Genomic DNA, 14,409 nt, shown 5'->3' with positions numbered 1-14,409 from the left:
ACACTACACACACACACACACACACACACACACACACATATATATATATATATATATATATATACACAAATACAAACGGTACATTTCTAAGAGCTCAGCACCATTTTATTTCAAATAGTTTTTCTATCTTTTATTTATCTTGAACACTCTTTTGAACACGCTATTGAACACATTTTATTTATCATCGACCTTCATGCTAACAAAAGTCAAGCTTGGCAAGACCGCTAAGGTAAATATGGGAAACTACAGCACTTATTTTCCAACAATAAAATATTAAAACCAGCTTTTGCTTGTTAATGCAAATGTCACAGTAACCAGAGCAGGTTTGAATGATGGAGACTCAGTTCTTCATGAGTGACACCAGAAGAGAAGATAAGATCTTTATGGGGTCAGTGCTTCATGAGCGTAATTATATCAGAATTCTGAACCCACTGAAACCTGTTTTAACAGTTCTCTCTCTCTCTCTCTCTCTCTCTCTCTCTCTCTCTCTCTCTCTCTCTCTGGAAATGAGCCGAATCCTCCTCTAAAACACAAAGTTGATGAAGTTGCCGTGCTTGTCATTGGGAGGCCCTCAGATGAAGTTACAGTGTGTGTGTTGAGGGAGTGGGTTTATAACACTCATTATGTTTCATCCCCTCACACTGTCTCCATTTCTCTGTCTGTTCTAGACCCCAGAGAATACTGTGTAAACACAATACACGCTTCAGAGCCTAGTTCTGTGTATGTGTGTGTGTGTGTGCACGCAAGAGAGTGTAAATGTGTATTTTCTGCAAGCATGCTGTCCTAATGTAAGGTGTAATTAAGTGGTGTGAAGTATGGCAGGTTGTGGGCGGGTCTTGCAGTGCCATGACTGAAGCGGTTTGCCGGCTGGGCTGTCGTTCATGCTGCTTTGAGGCTTCCAGTGATCTGAGCTTCACTGACAGCTGCTTTGAAAAGCTCTTCTCTTTTAGGCTGTCAGTTTAGTCTAAACAAGCCTCTCTGGCTCTCTCCTGGTAACAAATTTTTTTTGTTGTTGTTTTTGTTTTGTGTCTTGCCACTTTTTTTTACTGTTGTTCTTACAGTTTGGACTTCTTACATCCAAGCAGTCATCCTTGTCTTTGACAGGAGAAGTGTGTATGTGTGTGTTTTGGCAGCCTCCTCTATGTTGCCTGATTTGACAGTAGTAATGAATAGGGAGGTAAAGATTCACTTTGCTTTTTTACCCTATGTTTAAAAAAGTTTGAACAGCAGGGATGAAATAGTTTTATTTGTTTGATGGTTTATTTATTAGTTGTGTTTTTTATTCGGGTTGGAATTCAGTTTAGTTCCATTTTGCGATTTCATTCCTATTTTGATTAAATTTTATTCTGATTCATTTGGGGATATTTCGAGGTTATCATTGCAATGTATTTGGAGGGACAGATAGTAGCTTCAATGTAGCGATAAAAATCGGAGTGAATCTGATGATTGAAATGAAAAAAAAAAAAAAGTGCAACGAACTTAGGTTTATGCGTTGGTTCTTGATTGTGAGGCTGCAGCCAATTGTAAGAAAGATGCTGGTTTTATGTGGACAAAAAAAGACTAGAGAAGTCTGGCATGCAACACCAGAAAGAAGTCTTAGTCTTTCACCAGAAGATTGAGTTTTTATTAAAGGCATGGATGAATCACTCACAAGAAGATAAATAACATGCATATAAAAAAAAAGAATTCCCATTTCATGCTGACTTTAATGTCCATTTTTGCTTGCATAAAGAACATGCAGTATTTTTTTTCCTGGAAATGTTGAAAATTATACAGGGCAGTGATTCAGACTTTTTCAAAAATGGTATTTCATCCAGTAATCTTTCATCCTCATTTAGTCAAGTCACAAGATCTTTTTTGTGATTTTAAAAATAATTACAGGATTGTTCAAATAAAGGTCCAAATTATTTGGAAAATATAGATTTTTTTTACACAAGCCTATTTGCCATACTTGCCAAAATGCATTAATCATTCACAAAAAGATGAATAACATGCATTTAGAAAATAAAAAATTAATTTAGAAAATAAAAAATTAATTTCCATTCATGTTGACTTTAATGTCCGTTTTTGCTTGCATAATGCATGAAGTATTTTTTCTGCTAATGTTGCTAATTATAGAGGGCAGTATTTCAGACTGATTCAAAAATGGTAATTCATCTCTTTGAACTATTCATTCAAATAACCTGGTCATACGGTTCATTTATTCAAGTCATAAAATCAAAATCTTACGATTTAAAAAAATCCTTTCACAGGGAGTTTGATTGACAGGTGATCTGACCAATCATAACACCGAATCTGCCATTTTATCAGACAAACAAACCAGACAGGAGAGTAGATTGACGTTGGTGGATTTGAACCTGAAAAATGGTGTGTATTGACGTCTTGCCGTGGCTGAAACAAGATACCTCCTGATGTTCATCTGATGTTTATTTTGCACTATAACTAGTGAAGAGGAAGAGATGATTAGTTCACGTGCCGCTTGAACTGAGGCGCTACAGCAATCTGTCACGACACAATAAAGAGCCACAAAATGGAATTTATTGTTTGAATTTCTTAAAAATGACAAAATTTGAAAGCTGAGACTTGGTTTCATATGTAAAGTAACCTTCTCTGTCAGTGTGTTGTCAGTTTCCTCTTTGATGTGTTGCGTGAGAGCGCCATGGCTTGTCGGACATACCAACAGTAACGTTGGGGGCGGGTCTTTGCAAAGGGTCAATTAATTGGAAAATTTTAATATTATTATTATTAATAATAATAATATTAATATTATTAGTCATAAAATAAGAATTTACACATTTGTAGACATAAAACACACATGCAAAGGCTCTGCTCTGGGCCTAAACCTGTTCTTGTGAGTTAACTGACAAATTCCCATCTTCTAATGTGGGTGTGTGTAATTGTGTCTTTGAGAATTCATTAACATTCCTCTCTTTTCTCACAGGTGCAGAAGTGATGGAACCCAACATTTCCGACAGCCGTGGCGAGCGCATGGACCTCCTGGTAAAGCAGGAGGAGGCCGCAGCGGGGGATGGCGGGTTTCTGTCCGGGGAACGGGATGAAGCCGTGGCCCGGGAGAGAGCGGGTTCGGTGGCCAACCTGCGAGCCGCCCTCATGAGCAAGAACAGCTTGTTGTCTCTGGGGGCAGAGCTGCTCGGAGAGGAGAACCAGCTTCTGTTCGACTACCTGCCCAAGGGAGGACACTCTCTCTCCCGTAAGTCACACTGTGGTCCGCTGCGCTCATGGAGTTTCCAATAGGGAGTCTTAGGTTCTGATAGCATCCCACTGGGATGTAGATGTGCTCCTGTTTGAATGATATATGCTGTGTGTTACATGCTATCATTGGGTGCATAAAGACTGTCCTATAGTCTCTATAAACCATAGGGTCCTGTAGGGACTTTTAGGTACTTGTATGCTGGGCTGTATGTTCTATTGAGTTTTTGTAGATCTCCTACATAAACGATGTTTCGAGAGGATCTATAGGAACTTGTATGTGGTCCTGCTAGAATGATAAAGGCTGTGCTGAGTTTTGTTACTTTATGCGTCCACAAACCTTGGAGTTTCCTAAATAGGGACTCTTAGGCTTTGGGATCTTCTGCTACCATTGAATGCTTGAAACCTCTCCTATAGGTTTCTGTATGTCTTTGTAAACCTCTGTGCCCCTGTGAAGTCTTTATGAGTAATGTAGTCTCCTACTGACTTACACAAACCCTTGTGTCGTCTATAGGCTCTGATGGAATCCTATTAGTTGACCGTGTCTTAGAGACTACGTCGGTGTGGATGACTGTGTTTGAGTGAGGAATGCATTTTCTGCATTAAGGTTATAGGTTAAAATGTATATGGGTCCTGTAATTGGTTGCCATTTCTTTAATGTTTTTCATCACTTTTAATCAAGGTCATGATTTCTCCAGTTCATTTCAGTGGTTTAAAGCAGCTTTAGATGTATTTTAGACTATTTAAAATTAACAGCCATTTCATAGCTTTAAAGCGTACATGTAGTATTTGACCTTCATGTTCCATTCAGTAATTGTGCTCTAAAATTGTCCGTCTGAAAATCAGGTTTGCAGATATTTAAAAATGTATTAATGATGGAAAGGAAATCTTTGAAACTAAGGAAAAGGACACTTTGGGAGCATAATATATATTTTTTTTTTTCGTATTTTGACTTTTTTTAAGACACTACAATGCAAGATGATTTTATATTTAATATTAACAAATTACTTATTTCGATTAATGAGATTATGTGTTATTCAACACTGGGAACACACAAGGAATATATTTGCAAAATTGCATGATGGCATATTTAGAACATGATAATACACATTCATACTGTGTTAATATCTTTTTTTTATGATGGGACAATGGAAAAAAATGATGTGAAGTCTGCAGCCGTGTTACTGCAGTTTGCGCTTAACGACTCTAGATACATGTAAAATAGTGTGTTGAATGGCTGCAGACAGAAGGCAGTGTTGAATCTGAATGTACTCAGTTGAGAAAGAACTAGAATTTCTAGACTGTAGTTTGTCATATTTAGAAGCGTCCATACATATTTATGCCCTCAACAAGTTATTTTGTTGAAGTGTGTGAGTAGTAACATTTTTGTGGTAGAATTCGTCCTCCGAAAACACCAGAGCTTTTATGAATGGCACTGAATTTCATAAAAGCTTTGGGATCGCCAAACCCAATTTTTGCCCACACTCAATCACTTTGTCAAAGTATTGAATGTGCGTGGCTCTGTGAGTGTGTTATGTTATTTTTGGCTTATTCCTTTGTGAGTTTATGTCTCCTTCTCTCCCTTTCTTTGCCTCTCTCTCTCCCTCTGTCCTGGGTTGGTAATTGTCTCTTTTGTCTGTTTAAGTTCAGTCTTCTGAATAGGAGAGGGAGGACAACTCTGAACCACTCCTGCTCTTAAAACCCTTAGGGCAGGCTCAAGAGTGTGTGTTTGCTGAACTACATTAAGTCTTAATGGCCACTCTTGAGGATGAAACACAGTGGCTGTCACTCACGCCACAGGAGCTTTTGTCTCCCAAACTCCAGCTAAAAGACGACGTAGAGGAGCATTAATCTGATCATCTTGCTAATGTATGAATCCTGCCTTCCACCAGCACTGCCAGAATGTTCCTGTGATCTTTACTTCTGGCTTAAAGTCAACATGAAACACCATTCGCAACCCATTTTACCCATTGTGGCATGACATATTTCAGAGTAATACAGGATGTTCAAGGTTTTTATCCTTTTGCGAATTGATTGGATTGTAAAAAGTGGACTTTAAATGGGAAGGTTTGTCAGTTAGGAGGTCTTGGTGACATCAGCTAAAAATTAAAGTTGTTTCAGAGGAAAGTTTACAGGGATAAGCATTTTTTTTTGGGATAACTTTAACAAATGACTCACAAATAGTTTAAAAATTAATTTGATGTCATAATTTACTAACCATCCAAACCTGAGAGACTTTCTTTCTTCAGTAAATGGAAGAAAAAAAAAGTAAACCAAAGCAACATTATTCAGAGCACAATAAAATAGTTCATACGAACCACATTGTGGTATTGGTATTCCAAGTCTTCTGAAGTCATTTGGAAGCACTGTGTGAGAAACAGACTGAATTTTTTGTAGTGTTCATTAAACATCTTGACATCTCTTTTAGCTAATCTTGGTACATTAATGAGAAAAGTAGCAATACTTCATTCATGAACAAATAATTTTTTTGAGTCAGATCTCTCAGACTCTGTTAGAGGATAGTTCACCCAAATATGAAAATGCTGTCATTAATTACTCACTCTCAAGTCGTTCCAAACCCGTAAAACCTTCGTTAATCTTCAGAACACAAATTAAGATATTTTTGATCAAATCCGAGAGCTTTCTGACCCTGCATAGACAGCAACGTAACTGACATGTTCAAGGCCCAGAAAGGTAGCAAGGACATCATTAAAATCGTCCATGTGACATCAGTGATTCAACCATAATTTTATGAAGCTATGAGAATACAAAGAAAACAAAAATAACTGCTTTAATTTTCATTTTTGGGTGAACTATCCCTTTAATCCACTTAAATTGGTCTAAATGATTCATTCATGAAATGGACAAATCAGATTTTTGAGTTCAAAACCAAATTTGGTCACTCCGAGCTAACTTAGTTTCAGACGTTGAATAAAATGCACAAGTTGTATGGATCAATTTTATGGTGTTTTACATCCCTTTCGAAGCTTGAAAGAAAAATCTGTTGGTTTGAAACTACATTAAAGAAAGTAAATAATGAAACATTTTCATTTTTGGGTGAAGTATCCCTGTAAGACCAGTATATTAAAAATATAAACCGATTTGTTATTTCAGGTTTATTTTATTGGAGAGATGAAAATCCATTTTTTAACATCTCAAACATGAAGAGACTTGTATTGAAGTCAGCACACACACACACACACACACACACACACACACACACACACACACACACACACACACACACACACACACACACACACACACACACACACACTTGTATTGAAGTCAGCACACACACACACACACACACACACACACACACACACAAACAAACCACACAGGCTCTCGTTAATATGTAACCGATCAACCGATGATAGTTTGGCGTTCTGCGCCCCTCTAAAACAAACAGCACTCGTTGAACCGCACCGTGCCACTCTGACGAATCACTAGTCGTCCTCCTCTCCCAAACTTCAAAGTAGAAGTTGAAGTAGAAGTTGTTGAAGTCTCTGGGAAAGGAATTGATTTGATTGAGCCGAGCGGATCACGGCAGGTCCCCTTGCGTCCTGCAGGATGCTGTGATTAACCCAGATAGTGTGTTATTGTACTGGGTCAGGTTTGGTGGTGTGATTTGCTTTAGGTGTGTGTCTGTCTTCTGCGCCACTGCCGGAGTCTCAGGGGAAGTGAGTGTGTGTGTGTGTGTGTGGTTTCATGTGTATGGATATACTAATTTGCACTTATTACAGTTGTTCCAAAGAAAGAACCATCTACAGTACATACTTGATGTATATTCCAAACCACAGTGTGAATATCAAATGATACAGTTAATATTACAACAATAATGCAATCACAATACTATAATGCAATACAATACATAACTTGTACAATACTGCACATGGGCTGGTATACATATAATATATAGAGAACAAAGTATGTTTGTGAATATACATATACAGTATGAATACTGTATTCTGTAACACTGAATTTGACCTTACTCATATTTGTAGATGCAAGATCACAAGTTACATGTTAAATGAAGTTAAAAGTTTGGACATACTTGTCTGAATTTGCCTCACAAAAATGCTTAGGGCCAGATTTACTAAACAGGGCAAATTAGCACGAGAGCGCAATTCCGAAACAGCGCTGATGGGCGTGGAAATATCTGCGGGTAATTTACTGACAACGCGCAAATTAAAGAACACAGATGCAACATCTCATTTACATATCGACCAAATTAGCATAGTCGCAAATAAGCAGAGCCGATGCTCATCAGGTGCGGGTGATCTATTTATGACACAGGTGCAAAATAGTTTAAGACATGCTTTTTTGGGGTGTTAAATAATGGCGCAAATACCAGTAATTTGATGAGCGCAAACGTTAGTAAATCACGTTGCGTGATTCATTTTAATACTCTCCTCCCATAAATTTTGCGTCTGAAAGGGAAACTCCTATAAATGCATATTCAATAAGGTCAGGCACAAAAATAACTGTCCACGCCTTTTCAGCGCTAATTCGTCACTGCGCGTCTAGTAAATCCTGATAGTAGAATTTTAACGCCAAAAGATGGTTTGCGCTGGTGCACGCTGTTAGTAAATCTGGCCTATAAATTCCTGAAATGTTTTGTAGACAAATGTTAATGTTTCTGACTGTTAATTAATGTCTTTGTAAACTAATTAATTAATATAACAATAATGTATAAATATATATTCATTTTATTTTATATATGATTTTTATCAATTATATTTAAAATATTTGTTTTGGGCTTTTTTTGTCATTCCATATTTCCCATATTTCCATTTGTGCTATTTCATAGATTGATAACTGTTATTCTGTAATGTGGAAAAGAGTTATGAGTTAGTGTGTCCAAACTTTGTAGTACATGCTCACATGTATTTACAATACTTTTTGTTGTAGTATTTCTTTATCTCTTATCCTTAATCAGTTGATATACATATTTTATCAAGATATTTAGAAATAGTGACTTGCAATTTATCATGAAAAATAACAGGAAGTACTGTTTAAAATAGATAATAATAATTAAAAATTATAGATTAATTAATGAATTAATTAATTAAAGCAATGGTATTTAGTCAAGTAATGATGTTTTGTGGCATTGCATTACAATCCATTAAAACAGGACTGAATGTGTTTACATACATTTCTCATGCATACATTTAATTTATTCATTTAATTAATTTATTTTTGGCACAGGCAAATATCTAGAAAGAGGTGAATTGCAAGAGCAATATTTACAAAGAAAAACAATGTAAGTGAAAGCAACAATTGAAAGTTGTGAATAAAAAATGTAATGAGAACTACAATTCTTTAAAAAAAATGATATTGGACAAATTCAGCCCAAGCTTAGATTAGCACACTTGATTGTAAAACATTTCTGACGTATTGGCATGAACCAGAGCAAATTCAGTTTAAATTACTGTAGATGGGACATGCTGGAGTGCAATTTGGATATTAGTTAGAACCAAGTAAATTCAATTGCTTTCTAAAGTGGAATTCAAATCAATGTGCTCATAATTGTGCATCTGTTGGCAATCTGTCAGCAAAAGTGAGCTGAATTTTTGGTTATTTTTGGGCTGAATTTTCATTCAATTGGACCTGAGCATGTGCCTTCCTGGTTGGGTGTAAATGCTTCACTAATGAAGGTAAAACTGTCCTGCAGCTCGAGCTATTTGTCTGCTTCCTTTTTTTTTTTTTTTTTTTGCAGAATTCATAGGCCATTACACTTCTGGGTTCTAGACAGTTTCATGAATGCTCTGCCCATGCTACAACATGGGCTGTAGCCTGTATCCAAATATGCATATTTCCCTTCTATACAAGTTGAAAAACAATACATTAAAAGAGTATTATGTCAGAATTCACCGTATTCATAAAATAGTCTGCAAAAAGTACCCAGATGACCTACTATTTCGACAACATTCTGAAGTATGATACTTAACTATCACATGAAGCCACAGGAGAGGATTTGTATGGAGGTGTATGTAGGTCACATGACAATGACAACATGGTGAATGTAGTACGTCCAGATTAAATTCATACTACACACATTCATACTACATAGAACAGTTATTACTTTTTCAAAGTACCTACTTAGAGAGCACGTGATTTCGAAAGCAGTTCACTCAAGAAATTGGTCTAAGAAGAATGTGTCTTCCAAACCACACAAAAATATTGTTAGCCGTCAGGTATCATCATGGGAATGTAACACGAAGGTTTGTACCGGTTCCCATAGAAAAGACACCCTATGACACGGCAGCTGGTGGTTAACCTCAGTTGGCTAGGTACCATGTGGTAGTTTCTCGATTCTGGTGTATCATGAGCTGTAATAGCATAACATGATTTCCTGTATCCTCCCAGCTACTCATTGTTTCTACAATCAGATGAGCATTTTCTCCCTGTAGATTCCATTAGATTGGGAAACCAACCGTAGTACATGTTACTTTATTAAGATAATTAATAGGAGAGATGTGAAAGTTAGTTCATCTTTACGCCAAAGTCTGAGACAAAGTTTTTCAGACTTGATCTCAAACCCTGACCTGAAATCAGCCTTTAAATTTCTGTTGTAATGGACCACGGTTGGTGGTCATTAGGTCAAATGCCCGTCCTAGATCCTATCAAACCTGCACTACATTGTTTCACTTAGCCCCCGAAGAATTTCTTGAAAAGTTTTGCAACCACCATCAAAATACCTAAGTGCATTTTAGTTGGGAATTTTACAAATGAGAGAATGACAGTGGACTGATGGTTTGATGTGAACCATACATTCAGTTTCAATTACTGTTAATTGATGTAGGGGAGTTTGCAGCACGGCTACATTTACACATTGCAGACAAAAGGAAGGAGAAATGAGAGGGTGATGTGTGTTAGATGGGAGTGGACGTGTAGGAGAGGAGAATTCCAGGAATCTGTTCGTGGTTGTGCATTACTGTATCATGTGCATCTGTCCACTTAGCGCTTAACCAGCAACTCCAGCATATTCCCAACAACAGGAGTCCACAAACATTCTTGTCCAAAAAAAGACAAGATGAACATTCAGAAACACAGTGGCTTGAAAGAAGCACAGTCTCGCATATACTGTCTATTCAGATGACCTTGTATATAGTAGCGGTCTAGCATAAGTTGGAAAAATGAAATATGTTTATTATTAAATTGCAAACGTTAAATGTAAAAGAAGACATTGTGGCAGACAAGTGAATCATTGAATAAAAATACCAAACAGTGAATTTAGAAGTCTAAAGATGCAGTCACATTTACTGTTGTTCGGGAATTTTTGGAGGTGAAATCCAGTCATGTTTCAGTAATTTTGCGTGAAGGTGAATCGAATTAGGTTCAGTTGGTCATGTCGGTTCGCTGAGTTGTCCAACAGAAAGCTGCTTGCTAATGCAGACCAACATCTGCATCTATTGCGGCATGTCTTGCGGCATGAGCACCATTTCTTAGAATGCAGTGTCAAGATAAGAAGTTTGAAAGGCTTTAAAAATGCATCTTGAGGTGCAACTTGCTAAGAAAAAATTCCTTACTGCAGAATTACATAAGGCATGATTATTTTTTTCTAAATAATCACATTGAATTAACATTAAATTGACAGTTCTGATTATTATACATCAAAGCTATGTGGTTCTAAACATTAAAGACAAATCATTCCTCAAAATGTCACATTTGTCCCTCTACGTTCTATAATTGGTGTAAATATTTCACCTTTCTCTGAACCTTTGCCTCTGCTGCTCTTGGTTTCTGTCATGAAGCATGGTTACGGTCTATTTTATGTATATCCTGTATGAACTTTTGCACAGATGCTGGCAAGTAGCCTGACATGGTTTTTTAAAATAAAGAGAACGTCCGCCATCATTTAAAAGCCTCTTCTTTCCTATTTCTTTATCTCTCACTTACACACACACACACACACATGCGGCTATCCCTTACGTGTGAACGTGGGTGGATGGAGAGGACCAAAAAAACAGAGCGAGAGAGGCCAAACCCTAACCCCACTCCGGTCTCTTTATCTCTTCCCTCCTCTCCCTCTCTGGTTCTAAATGAAGGCTGTGTGTGCCCCTTGCCCCCTTCCCCTCCTCCTCCTGCTCCTCCTCCTCTCTCTCTGCTGCTGTGTGGAAGATGGCCGCTGCTCTGAGAGTAGGTGGGTGAGACTCATTTCCTGTGCTCCTCAGGGCCTCGTTGCTCCAATGGCAGCAGCAGCTCCCACCATCCAGGAGCCCTGTTTGGTAGCAAACACGGGGCATCTACATCTCCTCCGTCTACTCTTCCTCCTCTTCCTCTTCTACTGCTGCCTCCGCCATCCGTGCCACGGCCCCCAGGGGCCCTCGGTATGCCACAGTCTGGGGGCCCCCCAGACAAGCTCTATGCGGAACGGGCCCTGAAGGCCTCACCCACTGAGGTAAGTCCAACAAACACCCAATAGGCCACTTATCCTTCAGCTTTGTGTGTCTCTTGATATATAGCTCCTCTTTAAGAATCTGTCGGATTGTTGTGGATGATTTGTTGCTTTTTTGCATTGCCTGCTGTTCCTGCATGTTCTCTTTTTCTGTTAATTCATGTTTCTGCTTTTTCTTCCTTTCTGTGAGAAAAATAAAGGCCTGTGTGCAGGGATTTCCACATATTCCAAAGATTTCCACACATTTGGATCACTTGATAGTCAAAATTCACACCTGACCAGAACCAATCAAATCATTCATAACACATTTTACCATATTCCACAGAATTCTGCCAATTTTCCCTCAAAATAAGTTTACAAAAAGTTCAGGACATCTATTGTCCACTGTGCACCCTGTGCATTTGTCATTCTGATTAATATAATGATGACTTCCGCAGCTAAGGATCTTCGGATAAGAAGGGGATCCAGGTGGCAGTAGAAATCAATAGTGATGGACAATGCAGAGGGGCAGGGTGGGTTTTTGTTTTCTTGAGTGAGAGCAGGAAATTGCATTCTCCCTGTGTGTGCTGAGGTGGCATTTGGTTTCGCAGGACCTCCCCCCCAAGAAGTTGTACCATCTCTGTGGACCCACCTCCCAAACAAATACACACCTCTCCTCATGGACAATACTTAATATCCTCTTGTGTCCCAAGAGTATTTTCTTTGTCTCCACCTGTTGGATATGCTGTTGAGAAACCCAAACTGAATGAATAAAAATAATAGACAAACCAATAAAACTTTACGCAAATATGTGAACGTCAGTAAAATAAGATACATTGACTTTGCCAGACTTTTAAAGAGAATGAATTCAAGTTTTCTTACCCTACTGGTTATATATATATACACGCCTATATATAATAGAAAAATTATCAATTTACTACATAGATATGAATATATACACAAAAGCAAAATTGCTCAAGAGTAAGAGAATTTAGATTTTTCTTACCCTACTAGCAAAGACTTACATTAAAAATAGAAAGTATCTTATTATGAATATGTTTTACCATTAATTAGCAAAAAATACTAATTACAATTTTTTTTTAATTATATACATTATTTATTTTTTGCATTAAAGGCCAAGTCAACTTTTTTGCATGCTATCTTTTGCATCTCAGGTTTTGTTGCTTCAACTGTTTTGCAGCCAACTGTTTCTTTGCTTTTCTTTTTTCTTCAAGGGTCCCGTCTATCGCTTCTGTTTCTAGTGCGTATGTTTGTGTGATTTACCTTATGAACTTGCATGCCTCAGGAGTACACACCTCAATACAGACCTGTGCTCAGAAGTACACAAGTGTTGATGTGCATTTGTGTGTATTCTTACAGGAGGAAATGCAAGAAGAAGACAATAGTCCAAATAACAATGCAGGTACGCGTGGCGTCTGTGACGCCGATGGCCCGCCACATGACTGCCTGTTATTTTTCACATACATAAGCCAATATCCTGGCGTTAGTTCTCACCTCTCTCTCTCTCCCTCCCTCCCTCTCCCTCTCAGGGCTGGAGCGTGTCCAGGTTCCTGTAGAGGAAGATCAGATGGTGGAGGAGAAGCATGGAGTGTGTGTGGCGGAGGTGCAGGGCGGAGGGCCGGGCTGGCGGCAGGAGCTTGCCTGCTCTCTGTGTAAGCAACTGTTTAGCAGCCTGCTTCAACTGAGACAGCACGAATACAGCCACACGCTCTCGCTCATGGCCCTCTCGCTGAACTGCCTCGACCACCATCGCCCCCTAGTGGTCCCGTCTCCTCTCAACCCTCTGCCAGCGCGCTACCATTGCTCGCAGTGTCCCGCCAGCTTCACCCTCAAGTCCAACGCTGACCGCCATGAGAAGACCATCCACCTCAAACGGAAGCTGATGCAGTGCATGTACTGCCTCAAGCACTTCCGTGACCGAACAGACCTGAACCGCCACCTGTCGTCCGTGCATTCCAGCGAGCGCATCTACACGTGTCCCGCTTGCTCCCGAACCTTCAGCACGCAGAAAAACCTGGCTACCCATGGCAAGGTCTGCTGTCAGTCGGGAATCTCTCCCACCGAGCAGCTGTGGAACCTGCATGGCTTAAAGGAAGATGACCATATCCATATAGTCGATTGATTCTCCAAACCAGCAACATTACTTCATTACAAAGGGAATGTGATACAAACTTCAGGTCATCCCAAATCAGGCCTTCCCCAACTTTTGGCCACGGCACTGTTGACATTTCTACACTTCTTTTTACTGTACATCAGATTTGTATGTTCTTCAAATACCTAAACCGTCGGGTTTTTTTATGACTACTGCATATGGCTGCTGAGGCACAAATGCTGTGCAAAATAAAGACATTTTATGTCATTTCTCTTGTCGCATATAGAGCTGTCTGCTTTTTGTACCACGCATGATTTTATTCAAGGTTTTAGTGAAGACTGGAGAACATAGAGATCTCGGTGCATTGGATACCAATGCTTTTTCATTCTGGGTGGCTTCGCACCCCTCTCTTTACCAGCGAACTAATCTTATTATGCTTAGATGAACTCAGGCGCAGGGGTCTCTGTAACTCACCGAGTAGTGAATGCAGCTGTTAAACCTGTGCACAATGCTGCCCTCTGCAGGAGAATCTCTCTTTCTTGTATTCTACACTTGAGTGTGACAAGATGATTAGGGATGAGGAAGATTAGGCAATGTCCTAAATCTTTCAGCAAGCTACGTTGTCTTCAAATGTATGTGTGTGTGTGTGTGTGTGTGTGTGTGTGTGTGTGTGTGTGAGAGAGTGCATCAAATCATTTCAGTA

The 14,409-nt window shown here is 38.9% G+C and overlaps 1 protein-coding gene across 3 annotated transcripts in view; it reads left to right on the top strand.

The window, feature by feature from the left end:
* LOC107697004 (zinc finger and BTB domain-containing protein 46-like) overlaps nucleotides 1-14,361 on the top strand; it is a 75,049-nt gene extending 60,688 nt beyond the window's left edge. For all 3 annotated transcript variants that reach the window (XM_016497611.1, XM_016497612.1, XM_016497610.1), the window contains exons 3-6: nucleotides 2,942-3,211; nucleotides 11,391-11,617; nucleotides 12,974-13,016; nucleotides 13,144-14,361. In XM_016497611.1, the coding sequence (XP_016353097.1) occupies nucleotides 2,942-3,211; nucleotides 11,391-11,617; nucleotides 12,974-13,016; nucleotides 13,144-13,736 (1,133 nt within the window). In that variant the 3' untranslated portion in view covers nucleotides 13,737-14,361. The remainder of the gene's footprint in view (nucleotides 1-2,941; nucleotides 3,212-11,390; nucleotides 11,618-12,973; nucleotides 13,017-13,143) is intronic.
* The last annotated feature ends 48 nt before the right edge of the window (nucleotides 14,362-14,409 follow it).

Source organism: Sinocyclocheilus anshuiensis, unplaced genomic scaffold (genome assembly GCF_001515605.1).
Source record: "Sinocyclocheilus anshuiensis isolate Anshui unplaced genomic scaffold, SAMN03320099.WGS_v1.1 scaffold130, whole genome shotgun sequence".
NCBI classification, from domain to species: domain Eukaryota; kingdom Metazoa; phylum Chordata; class Actinopteri; order Cypriniformes; family Cyprinidae; genus Sinocyclocheilus; species Sinocyclocheilus anshuiensis.
Note: the sequence above shows the minus strand (reverse complement) of the source record. Positions and strands in the feature narration are given on the sequence as shown.